Source organism: Carassius carassius, chromosome 46 (genome assembly GCF_963082965.1).
Source record: "Carassius carassius chromosome 46, fCarCar2.1, whole genome shotgun sequence".
Taxonomy (NCBI): Eukaryota; Metazoa; Chordata; class Actinopteri; order Cypriniformes; family Cyprinidae; genus Carassius; species Carassius carassius.
Window position 1 is genome coordinate 3,957,578 of NC_081800.1, and position 22,852 is coordinate 3,980,429.

The 22,852-nt window shown below is 38.6% G+C and overlaps 1 protein-coding gene across 1 annotated transcript; it reads left to right on the forward strand.

The window, feature by feature from the left end:
* Positions 1–1,144: 1,144 nt before the first annotated feature.
* On the forward strand, positions 1,145–21,646 carry LOC132129518 (sodium-dependent phosphate transport protein 2B-like). Its single transcript, XM_059541147.1, has 13 exons — positions 1,145–1,160; positions 2,431–2,482; positions 2,587–2,709; positions 2,797–2,925; positions 12,767–12,910; positions 13,425–13,536; positions 13,714–13,909; positions 14,419–14,514; positions 14,730–14,850; positions 18,628–18,795; positions 19,353–19,469; positions 20,403–20,527; positions 20,612–21,646. The coding sequence occupies exons 2-13, from the start codon at positions 2,434–2,436 to the stop codon at positions 21,149–21,151; spliced, it is 1,920 nt and encodes a 639-aa protein (XP_059397130.1). The 5' UTR covers positions 1,145–1,160; positions 2,431–2,433; the 3' UTR covers positions 21,152–21,646.
* The last annotated feature ends 1,206 nt before the right edge of the window (positions 21,647–22,852 follow it).

Genomic DNA, 22,852 nt, shown 5'->3' on the forward strand with positions numbered 1-22,852 from the left:
TTCATTACAGTGACACTTTTATGCTTACATTTTATATATTGTAAGTATTTTGTAAATTTAAATTTAGTTTAAATACATAATTATTGTGTGCACATTATATGCATTTTCAAACAAAATTTGGCTAAGTAACTTTTTTGTTTGATATTTATGTATCAAATATCTACTAGCTATTTACTGTGAAATGATCAAACTGACTATCCACAGGTAATATATTGGCATAAATACTAAATACTATTAATACTAACATTTATAGTAAAATACAATATAGTAATAATCATTTGAGGAAGAATATAAATACTATTTCAAGACCCCTCTGTTAGTTTATTATTTTCTGTATCAGTATATATAAAAGAACTACCTTTACATGCTGTGGCAGAATGTCTAAAGTAATGCTGTGATTTAGGGAAGTGTGTGTGTTATGTACATGAATATACCTGGTCCTCACCTTTGACTGCACACAGTGTGTATAGAATGAGATGGGAGGGACTGCAGCTCACAAATACTGACAAATATGACTCTTAATCACTGAACATTAATCATGGTCACTTTAACACTCACACTGGTTTGTTAGCATGATGTCATTAAGAGGCAGTGTTTGACCCCTACTGAGTAATAATAACAGTTTAAGATGTGGCCATGCACACATTTAGGCTCATCTTGAAGTTGAGGTAAGCTTTCAGACCCCAGCTGTAATATGCCCTTTTTTTTCAATAGAGGGCAGACTCTGATAGTGACAGATCAAAACTTCATGATATGAGAACTACATATGCTGCTAGAATAGAATAGAATAGAATAGAATAGAATAGAATAGAATAGAATAGAATAGAATAGAATAGTAAACGTTTTACTGATGCAGACAGAAAAATCAGGATGCAATTTTGCGAAAGCTTTTTTCCCCACATTAATTAATGTGCATGAAATGTCTGCATGGCTGCAGGATTGTGTGTTATTTAGAGTTTCTGTCAGATTGTTTGAGCTGGTTACTGGCCTATATTTGAGTCTGCATGCATGCGCTGTGAGTGTGTAGTTCCACCCGCTCCGGACTTTAGATCAGTGACACGAGCAGGACTGTCCTGCTGCAGGTGTATATAAGACACCTGCGCCTCCTCCACAGGTATGTCCACTGGACTAGCAGCAGACACACACACCGCACAGGACAGGTAGGACAACCACACTAAAATAATGCTGCTCAGTGCTTGGCAAAGCATGCTTGGTATTACCTGATAACTTCAAAAGCAAATTAATATGTGCTTTTTTATATGTCTAAGACAAAGATTTGAGGCTCTTGAGCTGTTTCCAGGGCAGTGCAGTGCAGTGTCTTTAGTGGTCTGGGTGTATCTTAGTAAGGATGTGATCACTGTCGATGAGTTTGAATCATGAGTGTCAGGGAGTGCTTTGTATCTGTCATCAAACTGTTGCTTAACTGTGTGGTGGAAACGGATAAATATTGGCGTAAATCTGCTGACAGATTGATCATTGTTTCTTTAAGCAAATACAAAGAAGCTGTGTGCATTTGTAAGATAATTAACACATGGGCAATTCAACACAATCACAACAGGTGAGCCAACGATCAAAGAAAGAAAGAAATAAAGAAAGTAAGAAAGAAAGAAAGAAAGAAAGAAAGAAAGAAAGAAAGAAAGAAAGAAAGAAAGAAAGAAAGAATTTTTTTACTTCAAATGTTATTGTTTTTAATCACTGCTTTTTAAATGAGAAAGAAATACCTTTTTACTTTGTACTTTTTTTACTAAGCTCTTTTTTCACTTTACATTCACTTTTCTTACATTAAACTGTTCGTTGTTTTTAAACAAGAAAGTTTTCAAAGAAAGAAAGACTTTTCCCCTTTATGTTTCCGTTTTTATTTAATTATACTTTATTTGTTCATTACCGTTTTCTTAATGAGAAAGAAATAACTTTTTACTTGAACTTCTACGCTTACTATTTTACTTTAAACTGTTCATTGTTTTAAACAATTGTTTCTAAGAAAAGACTATACTTGTATCCTTTACATTTTCAGTTTTTAATAGATAGTGTTTTCTGTTTTAATCACTGCTTAAATGTGAAACAAATAACTTTTTTCCTTTATACTATGGTTGCGTTTACATTTGTTTACTTTAAATTGTTTATTGTTTTTAATGATATCACAATGACAATGAGAAACAATGAGAAACATCTTTTTACTTTTATTTGTGTTACTTTGTTAGGCTACTTTAGTGTTAAATTACACTAGTGTTGAACACTGCGTAATTCAAAGAAAGAAAGAAAAAAAGATGTTCGATTTACTTTCCAGTTTCGTTTTGCCAGATGTTACCAAACTTTTGGGACACCAAAAAAAGCAAAGCATTTATGTCGTGAAAATGTGAATGTTAAGAAAATGTTACTTGTTAAACGGCTTGATCGTAACATGTTATTTGTATGTTTATGTGGCTGAAGACGATGCCTCCGCTGCCTGAGACTCATCCCGCTTCGCCGCCTGCGGAACTCGGTACGTGTCCGGTACCAAACCACGTCCACACAGAGGCGCACTTCCGTCCTCTCCTCTATTCCTGGTTTCTGTCCGTCTTCAGACGCGTGTCTTTTCTCCCACAGATGCACACCGCGCGCGCAAAGATGCGACCGAGCCCGACCCGCCGACAGAAGAGTCGGAGCCGGAGGAGGAGCTGGACCCGTGGGACCTGCCCGAGCTCCGGGATACCGGGGTGAAATGGTCAGGTCAGTGTTACAGTGTGAATGAAGCGCGGGGCGCGAGCTGAACTCCTGCGCGTCACGCTCTCTGTCTGTGTTTATCTGGTTCTGCAGATCTCGACACGAAGGGGAAGGTTCTGCGCGTTCTCAAGTCTATCGTGAAGTTTATTCTTCTGCTGGGTTTGCTCTACGTGTTCGTCTGCTCTCTGGACATCCTGAGCTCCGCTTTCCAGCTTGTAGGAGGTGCAGTAAACTTTCTTGAACTTTCTTTGAAACTTCCAACTTTTTTCAATGTTGTTGGTCCTTTTTTAGAACTCTGTGATTGTGCTAAACTAATATTCGATTAAACAGTGAGGTAGAATTGTTGCATAATTCCAAATAAATTATTATCCACTAATAAATGTAAAGAGATGAACAAAAATCAAACATATTGACAAATAAATAGAATGAGATCCGCAAATAAATCTTAAAGGGTACATAACATACACAGTTTCACCTAATCTCATGTTAATCTTGAGTACCTGTAGAGTAGTACTGCGTCCTTCATATATCCAAAACGTCTTAAGTTTGGTCATTTTTATAAAAGAAAAATACAGCTTTCCAATTCTCTCCGGAAAAAGCCGAGCTCCTGGAGGCGTACCGTGAGCGGAGCTATAATACTGATGTTTCCTGTTGTTTCCATTAACATATATTGATTTATGTGCTGATTTCCAACCAAAGACAGAAATCCGATGCAATTGTACTTACATGAATGGGGTGTTTTATCACAGGGACGGCTCCATGTTTTAATAGCAAACAATGTGCAAATCCAGCATCGACTTGGGCCTTGTTTATAAAACATTCGTCCCTCAAATGACCAGAACACACAAACACACTTGATACACTCCGTTGCTGCCCCAGAAAAACAAACTGCATCCACTGTTCGTGTAACGCTGGGTCCTTGGGGAATCAGAAAATGGTAAACTTTCCCTCACATTCAAAAATGCTGTTATTTGGAGACATTCTCGAACAAATCCTATGCAGCGGTGCCAACCATTTCCAGAGGAAACGCGTTGATGTGCGCGGTCTCACTCTCCTCTGGTCAATGTGTGTGCGCGCTCTTCCGGGAGAAATGCTCATATAAGGAGTTCTGCTCTCGTCTACGTCATTAGATCCACGATCGAAAAAAAACATCCGAAACTTGTACCAACCCGGAAGAAAGATTTTCGGCACAGAAATTCTCAGTCATTCTTCTAATTTTTTTTTTTTTTAAACTTTAGCCATGTTTAGCATGAGAATCCATTTCTTTAACAATGTGAACAACTCTGAATACATGAAACCCCCATTGTACCCCCCCTTTAAAGTTTCACAAACATTAAATTCACAAATAAATAAAATGAGATTTGCGAATAAAAATCCTATTCACAATATCTTTTTATGCCACAAACACAACTTTGTCTGGCATTGCAGGCATGTGTTTGTGGATTTTGAAACCTTTTACCATCAAAATGCTGACATCCACAAACACGTGACTCCACCCACCATCTGTTCGAGCCAATCATATAACAGCAATACTTCGCTGACCAGTTATAGAACGTTCTCACTCTTGCCAATCACGTTTTGCTTTACAATCAGTGTGGTCTTGATAACTTCATTCATCTCCATTGGCTTAAATAGGAAATATAAGGACCATAAAAATTGTTACAGTAAAGATGTTTAAATTTGGATTTCGTTAAACCATTAGACTGTGTATCAATCCAAGCCACAGTATTATATTTCTGGTGCCTTTGAAAATGCCAGAGAAACAGCGCTTTATATCACGGCTGTGGGAACAACGCTATACTAGATACGGACACGTTATGGATGGAAAGAAAAGCGTCAATAACTGACTAATAAACAACTGGATTCAACCTGCAGATACGTGTTTGTGTACACTGATTCACAAGCTCAAGAGCATGTGTTTTTCCAAATCTTGACACTGAACAGCATCTTGTTTTCTGTGGAACATCTTTATGGTTTATGATTTCTGCATGGACCTGTTTGCCTCTCTCGTTATTTACACTACGTGTGTGAATCGGTAGGCGGGGCTAAACAGGCAGTGATGTAGAATTGGTGGGTGGGGCTAAACAGTTTGTGATATAGAATTGGTGGGCAGGACTAAACAGGTAGTCATGTGGAATTGGTGGGTGGGGCTAAACAGTCAGTGATATAGAATTGGTGGGTGGGGCTAAACAGTCAGTGATATAGAATTGGTGGGCAGGGCTAAACAGGCAGTGACAGTGTTTCCCACAGAATTATATTCTATTTGCGGTGGTGTGGTGTTTGGGGACCGGGGAAGGGGGGGGGGGGTGGTGATTAAGTTAAATATATCATATATAGATGAGATGGACACACACACACACACATTTTTGGAATGACTGATTGCGAGAGGAAAAAATTACGTTTTAGTCGCATAACATCGGTTAATGGAAACGCCGTCATTTCGCAATAGTTGTTTATTGATATTAAGAAAAAAAACACAAAAGTTTTGCACGAATCTGTAATGGAAACGCGACAGCGCTTAACATAGACTAACTTCTCAGAGTTATGTTGAGCAACAGTGTTCATTACTAACCATTCAACTCCGGATTGATTCTGGAATCTTCGCTGGGGGAATAAGCATTAAGCACCGGCAACAATCTTTAACTAACGCATGCTCATGTTTTGATTCAGATCGTGTTCGAAGAGGAGGGGCTAGTTGTGTGTGCCTCCGTTGTCAGTTTGTGAGAGGGAGGGAGCAAGCAGCGCGCAGCTCTACAATAAAATACAATTGTACCCATATTAAATAGTTTTAAAATCTAAATCAATCCGTGGCGGTCAGCGTTGATATTGTTGCAGGCCGCCACAAATTAATGAATGTATGGGAAACCCTGAGTGTAGTAGAATTGGTGGGCAGGGCTAAACAGGCAGTGATGTAGAATTGGTGGGTGGGGCTAAACAGTCAGTGATTTAGAATAGGTGGGCAGGGCTAAACAGGCAGTGATGTAGAATTGGTGGGTGGGGCTAAACAGTCAGGGATATAGAATTGGTGGGTGGGGCTAAACAGTCCATTATATATAATTGGTGGGTGGGGCTAAACAGGCAGTGATGTAGAATTGGTGGGTGGGGCTAAACAGTCAGTGATTTAGAATAGGTGGGCAGGGCTAAACAGGCAGTGATGTAGAATTGGTGGGTGGGGCTAAACAGGCAGTGATGTAGAATTGGTGGGTGGGGCTAAACAGTCCGTGATATAGAATTGGTGGGCGGCGCTAAACAGGCAGTGATATAGAACTGGTGGGTGGGGCTAAAACAGGCAGTGATGTAGAATTGGTGGGTGGGGCTAAAACAGGCAGTGCTGTAGAAGCAAGATCTTCCTCTGTGGAAGCGGGTGTTTAGGGGAAAAGAAATATGATTTCAGTTTACAGCTTGATGTTATGCATTTTTTAGCTTTTTTATTTGAATTGGAGTGTGAATATTTTAAATAATTTATTTGAATTTTTAATTTGAATTTGAAAATTCCTTTTGCTTGAAAGTGCTGAGGTATTTTTTTTTCCTACAATGCTGGTGTAATCACAGCAATGTCTACAATAGTGTTAGAACTTTTTTATCAGAAATTTATTTTAACTTTATACTACTATACTTTACTAGACTATATTCTGTAGTACTTGCCTATACTATAAAGCTAAACAACCATCGAAACGTACAAGAAATCCTATTTTTAACTTTAGAAACTATATGTTGACAAGTAAATGATTTTTTGCAGGTCACCATTGATCATGTACCCTTGGCTTCCGGCTTTGCTACCGTTCGGACGTTCTAGCTTATTGCTCTGCGCTTTGCTTCTTATTTCTGTACTTTTCTCTGATTTTTCTAAGATTTCTACATCAGCAGATCAGCACAGTGCTCAAACAACAGATTTTTGGCACAAACGCTAAAACTAAAAACTCTTTGGGACTGGAATAATACTACAAAAAGAAAACTTTACCTCCCACTGCCAGCAGCTTACATTACGGAGACGGGAAAACAACTGCCTACATTCAAACAGAAGAGAGAAAAAATGCCTCCTGTTGGATCTACTTGTTGCATGAACTGCTGCAAACTTCTACAAAGGATTGTGATTCTTGAAACAAAGTTACTTGCTGGACTTCCAAAACAGACGGAACACTTAATCGTCATGGACCCTCTCAGCATACAGACGGTGAGTCCCATGAATCCTCTGAATCTCAACAGTTTATACCAAGTGTAGAGGAACAAGCCGAAACTGATTGCCACACTAAACGATGGCACAAACAGGGAGTGAGACCCAAAGGAACACGAGACATTAAATTGTCACGAGTTTCTCGTATTGCTGCCGTAGCTTCCTCTACCCCAGATTCGACTATGACAAGGCTTGTGAATACTGGCATTCAACCACCCCCTATACATCTTGAGAACAGATTTGAAGCATTAATGAATGTGGGTGAGGAATCCCCAAATGTGATAAACATCTATTGGATCTGCCAGCAGCTAACACCACTACTAACAGGCGCTCAAGGTCGAGCAGACAGTGGCATTCAGCTCAGAGCGCAGCCGAGCCAAGGACTCTGATAGTGGGTGACTCTGTTATCAGAAACATCCGTAGCAGGACTACAACAACATGCTGCCTTCCTCAAGCAATGGTCTCTGATGTGAACAAGGAACTTCAGAACATTCTGATGAAGCACAAGACTGCAAATCGAATCATCATCCATGTGGGGAAGAATGATATTCGGAAAAAGCAGTCAGAACTCCTTAAGAAGGACTTCAGTGAACACTTTGAAACACTTCGAAGACTCAAATTTCAGTCGTTCATCAGTGGACCACTCCCAGCAAGGGGAACAAATATGTTTTCACGGATGCTTGGACTGAACACATGGCTACAAAGATCTTGCAGTATAAAAGGAGTGAATTTCATCGACAACTTCAATCTTTTTTCTGGGGCCATAGACAATTGTTTAAACCGGATGGCCTCCACCCAAACAAACTTGGTGCTAGAGTGTTTAAGGACAATATCTACTTTTCCCTCCATCATCCTTCAGCAGAGTGTGTCAATCCATTCAGCACACACACACCGGGTCCAAGTCATCATGTGGTTGACATATCCCACAAGGACACTGATAACACCATGCAGCCAAAACAAGCACTGTTGATAGACACTATCCCGGCTGAGCCCTGCCCACAGAGCTCCTCACAGACAGACTGTGATGTATCAAAACAGCTACAAGATTCACCACCCAGGGATGACTTTCTGGAAAACAGCCAGGGAAGCCAGTACAACATATCACAGCCACCGGAAACACCAGAGACACAGCCCATCTCACCAGACACATTATCCCTTTCTCCATCATCTCCACTTCTGTGCTTTTCACAAAAAATGGAGGAATTGGTGTATGCTGGGACTAAACTCTCTCACTCATTTGCTGCAAGCCCGCAGATATCAACAAAAACACGGCAAAAACACAACCATCAAAGCCAGTGTTCCCTGCTCCTGCGAGATCTCTTCGACCACTGCCTCAATGCCAGGGCCCAAACCCTCTATCTGCTGAAGGTGAATCAAAAACAACTGATAGCAGCTCTCAGTGATATGTGTCGGGTCCCCGCTATAATAACAGCAACATTCACAAATGCCTAGAGAACAAGCGGGAACCCAGTGTGCCTGTAGCTTTCTCTATTTCAGTTTTATTACGTGATAGAAAGTCTAAGGCCATCTCAAGCCGAAGGGCAAACTCATCTAATCTGCGGCCTATTATGCATCAAACTGAGATTGATGGAAAGACACAAAGCACAGCCATCAACTTAGCATCTTTAAACATTCGCTCAATAAAAAATAAATCATTTCTAATCAATTACTTTATAACCACAAACAATCTGGATTTTATGTTTCTAAACGAAACATGGCTTGACGACAGCTGCAATGCAACAGTCTTTAATGAAGCAGCCCCTCCTAACATCACTTACATGAGTGTATGCAGGACTGTTAGGAGAGGTGGGGGTGTAGCTGCTCTATTTAAAGATGTCTATCAATGCAAGCAAGTGTCATTTGGTCAGTACTTGTCTTTTGAATATCTAGGGATTGTGCTGAAAGGTGCTCCACGCATTCTGTTTATTATTATTTACAGGCCTCCAAAATACTCTCCAGCCTTTTTGAAGAGGTCACAGAAATGTTATCAATGATTTCCTCAGAGTTTGACTGTTTTGCTATTGCAGGGGATTTTAATATTCACATAGATAATGCAGAAAACAAAACTACAAAAGAAATGATAATGGTTCTAAACACTTTTGACTTGACTCAGCATGTGCATGGACCCACCCACAAAGGTGGACACACTCTAGACTTAATCATCAGTAGGGGTCTAAACATTTCATCAATTGTTATTAAGGACATAGCACTATCTGATCACTTCTGTATTTTCTTTGATATTTTGCTGTCTGCTACAACTGAATCTAGATCGGTCTCTGTCAGAAGGAGATGCATTAATGAGAACACAAGTGTACTATTTTTTGAGTCTATATCTTTAACACCAAGCATTTCTTCAGACTCTGTTGATACTCTCCTTGATTCCTTTAACTCAAAAGTTAAGAATTTTATTGATGATATTGCTCCAATAATAGTCAGTAAGAAAACAGACAGAAATCAGTTTGAAGAAGATCAACAGCAGTTCAGACTATGAAAAGACAATGCAAAAAAGCAGAGCAGATGTGGCGGAAGACAAAACTTGAAATTTACTATAGCATCTATAAAGACAACCTTCATGCTTTTAATGTGAAACTAGCCACAGCTAGACAGAATTTCTTTTCAAACCTTATAAACAGTAACTTAAATAACACTCATACTCTTTTTGCCACTGTTGAGAGACTGACAACCCCCCAAGTCAGATTCCCAGTGAAATGCTCTCAGACAGCAAATGCAATGAGTTTGCATCCTTCTTTTCTGAGAAGATCATCAATATCAGGAAGGCGATTAGCACATCCTCAAGTAATGCAGAGGTCAGACAGATTAGGCCACAATATCAAAAAGATACTATGTCTATTTTTGAAGCAATTGATAACAAATTTCTGGAAGACATAGTGCAGCACCTAAAATCATCAACCTGCTATCTTGACACACTTCCCACATCTTTTTTCAAAAGTGTGCTTAACTGCTTAGAAGCAGATCTTTTAGAAGTGGTGAACGCCTCACTTCTTTCTGGGACATTTCCAAACTCCTTAAAAACTGCAGTTGTTAAGCCCCTCCTGAAAAAGAGCAATCTTGATAACACCATTTGGAAAAGAGAGTTTTTAATCAGCTGAACGAATACTTAAACTCAAATGGATACCTGGATAATTTTCAATCTGGTTTTCGACCGCATCACAGCACAGAGACAGCACTTATTAAGATAATAAATGATATTTGCTTAAATTGTGACTCTGGCAAAATATCGGTGCTTGTATTGCTAGATCTCAGTGCTGCGTTTGACACTGTCGATCATAACATACTACTAGAGAGACTGGAAAACTGGGTCGGGCTTTCTGCGATGGTACTCAAATGGTTCAGGTCATACTTAGAAGGGAGAGGGTATTATGTGAGTATCGGAGAGCATAAGTCTAAGTGGACGTCCATGACATGCGGAGTCCCACAAGGGTCAAATCTTGCACCGCTCTTGTTTAGCCTGTATGCTCCCACTAAGTCAAATAATGAGAAAGAACCAAATTGCCTATCACAGCTATGCTGATGATACCCAGATTTACCTAGCCTTATCTCCAAATGACTACAGCCCCATTGACTCCCTCTGCCAATGCATTGATGAAATTAATAGTTGGATGTGCCAAAACTTTCTTTAGTTAAACAAGGAAAAAACTGAAGTCATTGCATTTGGAAACACAGATAAAGTGTTCAAGGTGAATGCATACCTTGACTTTAGGGGTCAAACAACTAAAAATCAAGTCAGGAATCTTGGTGTGATTCTGGAGACAGACCTTAGTTTCAGTAGTCATGTCAAAGCAGTAACTAAATCAGCATAAAAGGAGGGTGATGCTTGAAATCATTGTTCTTCCATTGTTAACCATGGTGACCTGCAAAGAAACTTGTGCAGCCATCATTGCGTTGCATAAAAATGGCTTCACAGGCAAGGATATTGTGGCTACTAAGATTGCACCTAAATCAACAATTTATAGGATCATTAAGAACTTCAAGGAAAGAGGTTCAATTCTTGTAAAGAAGGCTTCAGGGCGTCCAAGAAAGTCCAGCAAGCGCCAGGATCGTCTCCTAAAGAGGATTCAGCTGCAGGATCGGAGTGCCTCCAGTGCAGAGCTTGCTCAGGAATGGCAGCAGGCAGGTGTGAGCGCATCTGCACGCACAGTGAGGCCAAGACTTTTGGAAGATGGCCTGGTGTCAAGAAGGGCAGCAAAGAAGCCACTTCTCTCCAAAAAAAACATCAGGGACAGATTGATCTTCTGCAGAAAGTATAGTGAATGGACTGCTGAGGACTGGGGCAAAGTCATATTCTCCAATGAAGCCCCTTTCCGATTGTTTGGGGCATCTGGAAAAAGGCTTGTCCGGAGAAGAAAAGGTGAGCACTACCATCAGTCCTGTGTCATGCCAACAGTAAAGCATCCTGACACCATTCAAGTGTGGGGTTGCTTCTCATCAAAGCAAGTGGGCTCACTCACAATTCTGCCCAAAAACACAGCCATGAATAAAGAATGGTACCAAAACACCCTCCAACAGCAACTTCTTCCAACAAACCAACAACAGTTTGGTGAAGAACAATGCATTTTCCAGCACGATGGAGCACCGTGCCATAAGGCAAAAGTAATAACTAAGTGGCTCGGGGACCAGAATGTTGAAATTTTGGGTCCATGGCCTGGAAACTCCCCAGATCTTAATCCCATTGAGAACTTGTGGTCAATCCTCAAGAGGTGGGTGGACAAACAAAACCCCACTAATTCTGACAAACTCCAAGAAGTGATTATGAAAGAATGGGTTGCTATCAGTCAGGATTTGGCCCAGAAGTTGATTGAGAGCATGCCCAGTCGAATTGCAGAGGTCCTGAAAAAGAAGGGCCAACACTGCAAATACTGACTCTTTGCATAAATGTCATGTAATTGGCGATAAAAGCCTTTGAAACGTATGAAGTGCTTGTAATTATATTTCAGTAAATCACAGAAACAACTGAAACAAAGATCTAAAAGCAGTTTAGCAGCAATCTTTTTGAAAACTAATATTTATGTAATTCTCAAAACTTTTGGCACGACTGTAATGGGCTCCTTACCGGCCTTCCCAAAAAGACCATTAGACAGCTGCAGCTCATCCAGAACGCTGCTGCCAGGATTCTGACTAGAACCAGAAAATCTGAGCATATCACACCAGTCCTCAGGACCTTACACTGGCTTCCAGTTACATTTAGTATGGATTTTAAAGTACTTTTACTCATATATAAGTTACTAAATGACCTAGGACCGAAATATATTTCAGATATGCTCACTGAATATAAGCCTAACCGACCACTCAGATCATTAGGGTCGAGTCAGTTAGAAATACCAAGGGTTCACACAAAACAAGGGGAGTCCTCCTTTAGTTACCATGCCGCCCGCAGTTGGAATCAGCTTCCAGAAGAGATCAGATGTGCTAAAACACTAGTCACATTTAAATCTAGACTTAAAACTCATCTGTTTAGCTGTGCATTTATTGAATGAGCACTGTGCAATGTCCGAACTGATTGCACTATATTTTCACTGTTTTTTAAATTTATTTTGTAAAATCATTTTCTAACTGTTTTAAATTCATTTTAAATAAGTAAATTTTTTAATAACTTTAAAAGTTTTTGCTTGTTTTATTCTTGTTATTATTTTTCTTCATTATTATTTTAATTTCTTTTATGTAAAGCACTTTGAATTACCATTGTGTACGAAATGTGCTATATAAATAAACTTGCTTTGCCTTGCCTTGCCTACTTCAAACAACGGTGCCTTATCATATGAAATCGGTTTAACATGGTTAATGTATAATGGAGTGTGGTTGTCTCTGAGCAGAAACGGAGGTGCTATGGACACAAATAGCATGGTTTGCTGGTTTTGTCATTGTGCTCAGGGAAGGCAGCTGGTGATATCTTCCAGGACAATGCGGTTCTGTCGAACCCTGTGGCTGGCCTGGTGATTGGAGTCCTGGTCACGGTTCTGGTTCAAAGCTCAAGCACCTCGTCCTCCATTGTGGTCAGCATGGTGTCGTCTGGATGTGAGTTTCTCTGTGTGTGTGTGTGACTCATATTTACACAGATATTTCATCCCTCATGATAAGCACTTACATGTAAGAACAGTAGCACAAATTGTAACTGATTGAAAATCAAAATCCTCTGTAAAATGTGCTGTAAAATTGTTGTTACCTTAAGTCACTTCTACCTGATTTCACCCTTGAAAATGAATGTGTGCGCATTCTATCACATTCAGATTGATTCTGTCTTATTTTTCTATTTTACATGTATTGGCTTATATTGTTCACTCACTACAGTTCAAAATTTTGGGGTCCGTATTCTTTTTTTAAAGAAATTATTATAGATTTTCAGCAAGAATACATTCATTTAAACAAATGTGATGGTAAATACATTTATAATGTTACAAATTATTTCAGTTTTAAATAAATTCCTAAATAAATATTTTTTTTACTCTTTTTGACTAAATAAATGCACCTTTGGAGAGAAGTCTAGACTTCTTAAAAAAATGTATATATTATATTTCATTGTAAATTACAGTGTTGGAGGTGAAGTCTGCAGTGCCAATCATCATGGGTGCTAACATCGGCACTTCTGTGACAAACACCATCGTGGCTGTGATGCAAGCGGGAGACCGCAACGAGTTTCGCAGGTAAAACCAACTAAGGAGTTAGTTTTGTATCCATGCAGTCATGGAAAGCATTGAGTCATTGAGTGGTGCAAAAGTTGATCTAGCATTTTTTCAGTTACTTTGAATTTACTTTCTGATGAAGGAACTTGAGTTGAACCTTTTAGAAATGGGTTTTGTCATTGATTCTGTGCGCCTCAGGGCATTTGCTGGAGCTACGGTCCATGACTTCTTTAACTGGCTGTCTGTCCTGGTGCTGTTGCCTCTGGAGGTGGCTTCAGGATACCTCTACAGACTCACCAAACTTATAATTGATTCCTTTAACATCCAGACGGGTGCAGATGCTCCAGACCTGTTAAAGGTCATCACCGAACCCCTCACCAAAAACATCATTGAGGTGAGATCAGTGGATCTGTTTTACTATTCAACAGCATCCAAATGGAACTGTATCATGCAGCTGATCACATAAGATCCACTGTGTCATTGTTATTGTCCTATAAATTAACATTTGACAGAAGCTGGTTTTTTAGGCTGCTGTCACTTTAAGACCTAATGCACAGATCAAATATACTGACACTAACTTTTTATTTTATTTTTTTCTCAAACCAACTGTTTACAAGGGCATTTGCTGAGATGTGAATTTTGTCATAACGGTGTTTTTATCTGGAAGAGTACAGAATTCACTTAAATACGACAGTATTTTACATTTTCAATTAGAATAAACAACAATTCATAAATAAAAACTGTAGCCAAAAACACATTGATGCACATTCTTTATTTTGCAAAAGTAGAGTTAAAAATAAAACAAAAAATACTTAAACTAGAGAAATTGATCTTTAAACACCCGCTTTGCTCTCTGCTGTAGCACATGTATTTTCTTTGAGAATCTTTTTCCTTTTTTTCCAGCTGGACACCTCTGTGATCCGTGACATCGCCACTGGAGACCCAGCAGCCCGAAACAAAAGTCTGATTAAGATCTGGTGTAAAACAAAAAAGGTCACGGTGAGAATCTGAAAGTGGGTTCATTGAGTGCAGCACATTTTAACTCCCAATAGCTTGTGGTGTTAGCATAATGCTAAGATAAGTTTATTTCTGCGCCATTATTATTGTGTATATTTCTGTTAAATTAACGTATTTATTCAGTGATAGCCAGGACAAAAGCTTCATTTTCTCTCTGTCATGAAAGGTTTAGGCAGATGTATTTTTGTCCATTTCAGAACCTCGTGAATATAACGGTCCCTGGATTCGCAAACTGCACGCCTGACGCCCTCTGCTGGGAGGAGGACGGCCAGATCTGGACTCAAGAGAACCAAACGGAAACCATCAACTTGAACAAATGTAAGTGCCTCTGCTTTCTTTGTGGCTCTTGTAGCAACCAGCGCAGGAACTTCCCGAATCAACAGAAGCTGAAGCCTAATATCAATCCATTTCCCGTCTTCCTTACATAGTTGACTTATTTCAGCTCTTAAGCCACCGATCGCCATTCGCTCTAACCTCCATGAGTACAATGGCTTCTCTTAAATGCTGAGCTTCACCCCCCCCCCCCCCCATCCCATCCATCTACTCTACCTTTTCAATAGGGCTATTCTTCATGACAGCCTCGGGCACCTGAGGCCAGTGCACCTGAACAAAGAGCCTTTGCCAGTTTGGCAGCAGGGCTTTTGCTCTGGGTATGAATTCGAGTGATTTAAATCAATGCAAGTAGTTAGATCGCATGTTGAAATTCCAGCCTTGACTTGGTTCAGTGGGTTTGAGTATGTAATCATTCTGTAGTCCGTCAACTGTGAAAGAGTATGCTCTTTCAAGATGCACCATTCAGCAGCTCCTCGACTGAGAATTTGAAGATCATTGTTGGTATATTATGTCGCAGGTTTTTAAATCTTTAATGCCAAGGACCCCCAAATTTGTTGATGCCCATTTCTTAAAAGATAAAGGCATCTACATATATATCACCCATTTATACTATTTTTATGCTATTTAAACAGTGTCAGAAAAAATTGTAAGTGTCATTTATTTATTTATCTTAAAATTAATTTGTTTTAGTTTAGTTTTTTACACCTTTTGCACTTTTTTTCCTTCCATGGTTTTTTTTTACTGACCCTGGTGCAACCATTTAAAAAAAATGTTTTAACTATCAAATAAAGCAAGCAACTGCAGCTATTGAGTGTGATTTGCGTGGTTTGATGTAGTAATAGCAATGATCGCAATCTCAAAGCAAGCATAATGATCAAGGTGTACTTAATATCTGAAAATAGCCCTCTGTATCTTTTAAGATTTGCAATATTATTTGCTCCACTTAATTGAGATTTTTAACCAGAATCAGCATATAACTATTTGCATAAAGCTTTGTTAGTAATCTGACAAAAATAGTAGAGCTCGATTCAAAAAACAAACAAAAAAACCTGTAATTAATCACAATTATTTGCTTATTAATATAATGTATTTATGTTATGATTTCAAATTGAATCTCCAAATTAATGTTGAAATAACATAAAGGTGGCATATTTTAAATGTGTTTAATGGCATCTTTTTACTAAGTAGCCTGTTATTAATAAACGCCATATCATAGATGCCGATACTGCTGCTGATGACTCTTTTAAACACAATTTTCCCTCAATTCAAGTAATTAATTATAGCTATTCAACATAACAGAACATTATTGAAAGCCATTATTTTTAACATTTTATAAGCTTTGAAAAACATAACTGATTTAAGTAAACTTAAAACAATCTTAATATAAACTCTTAATTGTATATGCATAAACTATAACGTGAATATAGCACCAAAAGTTAACCAGCCAGTACAGCAGTGATTTCTTTATCTTTCATTCTGTGATTTACATCAATGACACAGTCTGCAGCATGTTTAAAGTAATAGCTTATTCAAATAATACTGCAAGAGTCACAAAAATTACTCTTTAGAAATTAGTAGCAAATGTGCATTGACTTTGTAATCAGAGTGTAATCAGCTAATTATTACATGATGATAAAGTTTTAGCAATGTTTGCTTAGGCAGACGAATAAAGCATTGTAAATTATCTTTATTGATAATCTTACTCTTGCAAAACAAAAGCTAGCATTGTTTGCTTTGACCCTGCAAACACTGCAGCATTTCCATTGTAGAAGTGTGTATTAATTGTATTAATTGTGCACTTTTAGTGCACTTCAAATCTTAAATCTACACTTATTTTTATATATGTATAAACTGCACCTGCAGATAATATATTAAAGAAATAAAAGGTAATTTATCAGGTTTGCTGGTTTTACATCTGATAAATGACAAACCAAAAAAAAAAAAAAATCTGGGTCTCCAAACGTGGTCCTGCAGAGCTTAGCTCCCTCTGGAAGATTCTAGTATGCCTAGACCTTGATTAGCTAGTTCAGGTGTGTTTGATTAGGGTTGGAGCCAGTGGTGTATAAAGTACCTGAAAGTCATACTCAAGTAAAAGTACAGATATCTCACCAGAAAATGACTTTGGTAGAAGTTGAAGTCACCGTTTGGAATATTACATGAGTAAAGGTCTTAAAGTATGTGATATTTATTGTACTTTAGTACAAAAAGTATTTGGGTCAGAATAAGAAGCACTTCATCCGGTACTTAGTGTCTTTCATTCCAACATAAGAAAACATTTCTGGAATCTGCATCTGAAATAGCATTTATTTACACAGTTTATGTATCTCAGAGGGGATATGCATTTAAACTGCAGATACAGATGTATAAATAGACCTTATGTTTTGTTTTTAACATAAAACGTTGAAAATATTTGAAATATTTGAAATAATTTTAAACATGAAAAAAGGTTGAATTGTGAAATTAAAACCGCCAGTAGGTGACAACAAGTGAATGTTAATGAGTGAGTTGAGATTCAACCAATTTATTTAAACGGCTGATTCATTCAGAAACAAAGCAACTGTGTTAATGAGTGAATCACTGAATCATTTAATCAACCGATTTGTTCAAAAAGCTGATTCATTCAATAAGTAAACACCATCCATTGCTCAGAGATGCAAAATAGTGCTGTGATCTGTTTTGGAACTATTTTCGTTGGCAAAATGTGGAAAAAAACAAGCAATATTATTTCTAAAATGTAAGTCATCTTTAGCTTTATTAACTTGCATAAAAGTATTATTTTATGCAAGTTAATGTTCATGCATCTGCAGAAAACCGGTACTCTTTGTGTGATATAGATTAAGTTAACTAGGCCTACATGAAATTCTATAAATATAAAAAGCATACAGAAGGATTTTTGCCGTCTACAATTTAGAATGCCTGGAATTTTGAGTTTTAATATACTAATAAATCAATGTGCATGCACTCTGTGTGTTCGGTGATATCTGGTGGCACATCATTACAATAACACTTACCATATTATCACAGATATACTGTATCACACACCTCAGACTCGACTTGAGTTGAAAATGAAATCATCCGCAGTTGTGCGAGGCGCGCACTTGCTTGCTCGTGAGAAAAAGTGTTTTTAGGAGTCTAACTTGCAAACGCCAGACCACTGATTCATCAAACCTGGTTTCTTGCAGTCCGTCTTCTTCTGACTATTGTAGTAAGTAATGAATATACTTAGGGGAAATGTGTAAAAGTAAAGTAAAAGTATACATTTTAATTAGGAATTGTAGAGGAGTAAAAGTAAAAGTAGCCTGAAATGTAAAAACTCAAGGAAAGTATAGATACTCCCCAAAAATACTTAATTACTGTAACAAAGTAGTTTTACATCATTACATAACACCACTGGTTGGAGCTGAACTCTGCAGGACAGGACCGAGTCTGGACACCCCTGCACTAAAAGAGGGTTGCACAATCCTGTTCCTAGACACCTACCTTCTTGTGAAGTGCAGCTCCAGTCCTGATCAAGCACAACTTATCCAGCTAATTAAGATCTTCAGGAGCTCTTGATAACTGCAGACAGCTGGGCTGGAACTGAACTGAGCAAGTAGGTCGTCCTCTAGGAACAGGTTTGGACACCCCTACTCTAAAACCTTCAGACTACACCTGACCATCACCAGCAGGAACACTGGACACTACATTTACAGAAGTTTCATGTGCGTTGATTTATAATTTATGTAAGTCCTGACAAAGTCATCCTCATCGCTCTCTCTTCAGGTTCTCACATGTTTGTGTACGCTAATCTACCTGACCTAGCGGTGGGCTTGATTTTGTTGGCTCTGTCGTTGCTGGCCCTCTGTACCTGCCTGATTCTGATCGTCAAGCTGCTGAACTCCATGTTGAAGGGTCAGGTGGCGGTCGTCATCAAAAAAGTGCTCAACACTGGTGAGTCAACATGGGAGATGTATCCTCTGCTGATAAGCTCTGCTGCTAATTGCTAACATTAACCTCTGATACACACTCTTTGTGACAATGTGTATCAACACTAAACTTTTAAGTTGAAAGTTGGAGACAAAAAAACATGTAGACAATATCTGACCTTGAACTAAAAACAGACATGTGGCAATTCCCCACCCTTCCCGGAGTTCAATCTTATCTCATTCCTGTAGGCGTAGCACTTGCTGGAAGTGTGTTAGCATGTATCCTGTCATATGATAGTCGGCGCAGGTGTTCCAGTCCTGCTGTCTGATGAGCTGAACAGGAACATTATATGAGCCTGTGTGTGTCTGAGTGCCACAGATGTGTGTGTGTTTTTATGTGCATGTGCTGTTGGTTTCAGACCATACTCAGGTACATGCTCTTAACTCCTCACATACTGTACTTGCATTTTAGCCAATGATTTGTGAGGAGTTTTAATGCAACTATCACTTAATATCAGGAATAAATCCATGTACTAAATGTACTGTCCATGACCTTTCTAATACGGCTTTGACTGTTGCCAGATTTCCCCTTCCCCTTCGCCTGGGTCACTGGATACATTGCCATCCTTGTTGGAGCCGGAATGACCTTCATTGTCCAGAGCAGCTCTGTCTTCACCTCAGCCATCACTCCACTAGTCGGTCAGTAAGGAACCCTGATTGATTGGACTGGTTACTAAATTGTTGAAGGTTAAAACATATTATGGTTAACTCAATAGAATAAGCCTACCTAGACTTTTTATGTAGCATTTTAAGGTATTGCATGTATCCCTCTTGGAAAAGACAATCCCAGAATGTCCTACAGAATCGGATGATTGTTGATTTTAATCACTGTGTAAATACACCACTACTGTTGGGGTCAACAAGTTTTTTTTGTTTGTTTGACTTTAAGAAATGAATACATGCTTTAATGCATCCTTGCTGAATAAAAGTTTACATGAATTTATATTAATATTATTTATAAAAATGCTTTTTGAACGGCTTTTGAACTAAATGCTAGTAATACACTGATAATAACAGAAAAGTATATTGAGCAGCAAATCATCATATTCAAATGATTTCTGAAGATCATGTGATACTGAAGAATGGAGTAATGATGCTGAAAATTCAGCTTTGGTCACAGAAATAAATTACATTTTAAAATGTGTTCGAACAGAAATCAGTCATTTTAAATTGTAATAATATTTAGCAATATTATAGTTTTGACTTTATTTCTTATTAAATAAATGCAGCCTTAGTGAGCAGAAGAGACTTGAATATAATCCCACTCCCAAACTTTTGAATAGTAGTGTATTTAATAAGAACAAATTAGACACTGTGTGCGATTTGTATTTGTAATTTAGATTATTTATAATCACTAAGTTATTGATTACATTGATGTATTTGATGATTAACTTCCAACTCATCTTCACAGACTATTTAAAAAAAAAACAGTAAAAGATCAAATGTATAACCAAATTAATATTCATGATGTGACATCACAGCCAGCACATCTGTGCATCCCCTCCAACCAGCTTTATCTAGTATTTGCATGCTGTATATTATGCTTATTGCAGTGATTTTCTCTCTGTTCAGGTATTGGTGTCATTAGCCTTGAGAGGGCATATCCACTCACTCTGGGCTCCAACATTGGCACCACCACCACTGCTCTTCTAGCTGCTCTCGCCAGTCCTGGAGAGACACTGGCCAACTCTCTACAGGTTTGTTACTGCACTTATTTTCCTTTGACTTTATCTTATTACTGTGATTGTAGATTAAAGACTATCATTTGTGTTTTCTTCCAGATTTCTCTCTGTCACTTCTTCTTCAACATCAGCGGTATCCTGCTCTGGTATCCCATCCCCTTCACACGCATCCCTATCAGATTGGCCAAAGCCCTGGGCAACCGCACTGCCAAGTACCGCTGGTTCGCTGCGCTGTACCTCATCCTGTGCTTCCTCCTCTTCCCGCTGTCAGTCCTTGGCCTCTCCATCGCGGGGTGGCAGGTCTTGGTGGGGGTCGGAGTGCCCGTGTTGGTCTTTGTGATCTTTGTGATCATAGTGAACATTATGCAGAAACGCTGCCCACGTTTCCTGCCATCATTCCTCCGCAACTGGGACTTCCTGCCCAAACCGCTGCACTCCTTCAAACCCTGGGACAAAGTGGTGACCAGCGGCATGACCTTCTGCAGGACTCGCTGCTGCTGCTGCTGCAAGTGCTGCAAAGAAAAAGAGAAGGATGAAGAGAAGGATGACATGAAAACCAAGGATAAGAGTTTAGAGATGTATGACAACCCAGCACTCACTATAGAGGATGAGGCCAATGTAACAGCAACGCATTTATAATGTTATTTATAACAAATTGGGTCCATGTGTGACTTTGTTGTTGATGACTGCAAAATATTTAATCGCTACATTACATTTAAATCTTTGCAAAAGAATAGACTTCAAGCGAAGACCCTGTGAAATCAGTATGTCCCGCTCCAACTTCCTGTTTCAATAGCAAATACGTCTGAACAGGAAAGAGTATTGAACCTGTCAATCGATTTCATGAGGTCTTTAAGGACAAAGAAAATCCATCAGGTGCATTGACTATAATAAAGTGGAATCACAGTGCAGAGGTTAAACTCAATCTCTAACTGTTGATGAAGATGTTATTGTTCTTTGTACATGATGTACCAGTGGGGGGAGTCAGGGCTTTCATATAATTGAAAAGACTGTCTTTGTATAATTAATCAGTATTTATGTCTGAAAATAGTAAGCAGGCCAGTGAAAAATGCACACTCTTGGCAGTAATTTTGCACATTATGTGGAACTATGCATTTGTATAGGTTTTTAAAGTTTTTTTGTTTGTTATTTTTTTTCCTCTGGTTGTACTGTTGCATTGAAGATTAAGTTTAAAACATTTCTTTACTCAGATGTAAGATATTTTCTTTTAAATATTTCAGATGACATAAGGACATTGGATCTTATTTTGCATCTTTGAAAAAACATTGTGCCGTTTAAAACCTGATGTTTACTTCAAGACCTTCTTAAAACCACTAAACTCTTAATTTATGACTTCTTATCCCTTTATTGTTTTACGAGTCAAACATGCTCCAGTGTCTTATTATTTGTTTGAGATGTTATTGCATCTACTTATCAGCTTGTGTGGGTGAGTTTTGAAATGATGTTGATGTAATCATAGAGTTTCTGGTTGGTATCTCATTACTTAACCTATGTACTCCACAGCAGAGGCATTAAGTTAAGATTACTTCCCCCAAAAAAATCTGAAAATACAGAAGAAATTACAGTTGTGCTCATGTATATCTTGTGTATTTACCATTAAGTGGCTCAAAGCAAAACTTTGAATAATCAAATATTTCATGGTATTAATGTATCAACTTGCAGTTATTAATTCTCAAAAAGTGATTCTGCCGACCAACAAGGCAGACTGATAAAACTAGCTGGGATGAAAACCAATTATGTTGTTATCCCACGTCGCCTGTGTGTGGACCTAACACTTTCCCACTGAATTGGACAAAAACTACAACAAACAGTCAAATAGCATGTATAGTGGGGAAAATATTTAATTGATCCCCCAATGATTTTGTAAGTATGCCCACTTACAAAGAAATGAAGGGTCTGTAATTTTTATGGAAGGTTTATTTCAACGGATAGAGACAGAATATCAACCAAAATAATTATATAAAGGTTAGAAATTGATTTTCATTTCAGTGAGTGAAATAAGTATTTGATCCCCTACCAACAAGCATGAATTCTGGCTTCCACAGATTGGTTATGTGCCCATGTGAAACACAAGCCCCTTTCACACTGCACGTTGGACCCGGAACATTGCCAGGTTGCCTTCTGTGTGAACGCAAACAAGTCCCAAGATTGATTCCTGGATCGATCCTGGGTTGGGGACCTAGTAACATTGCCGGGTTCAATACCGGAATGAGCTCTGTGTGAACAAAAGACAGAACTAATGCCATGAAGGGTGTGTCATAGTGATGATTTTACTCTTTTACCAAGTGTTTTGAAGGCAGATCAGAGTTTGCGGAAAAA

Excerpts from the sequence above, each read along its gene's own strand:
- LOC132129518 (XM_059541147.1), top strand. The coding sequence starts at position 2,434 with ATGCCTCCGCTGCCTGAGACTCATCCCGCTTCGCCGCCTGCGGAACTC. Across the intron at positions 2,926-12,766 it reads CGCTTTCCAGCTTGTAGGAG|GGAAGGCAGCTGGTGATATC; the intron begins GTGCAGTAAACT and ends CATTGTGCTCAG. Across the intron at positions 18,796-19,352 it reads CAAAAAAGTGCTCAACACTG|ATTTCCCCTTCCCCTTCGCC; the intron begins GTGAGTCAACAT and ends GACTGTTGCCAG.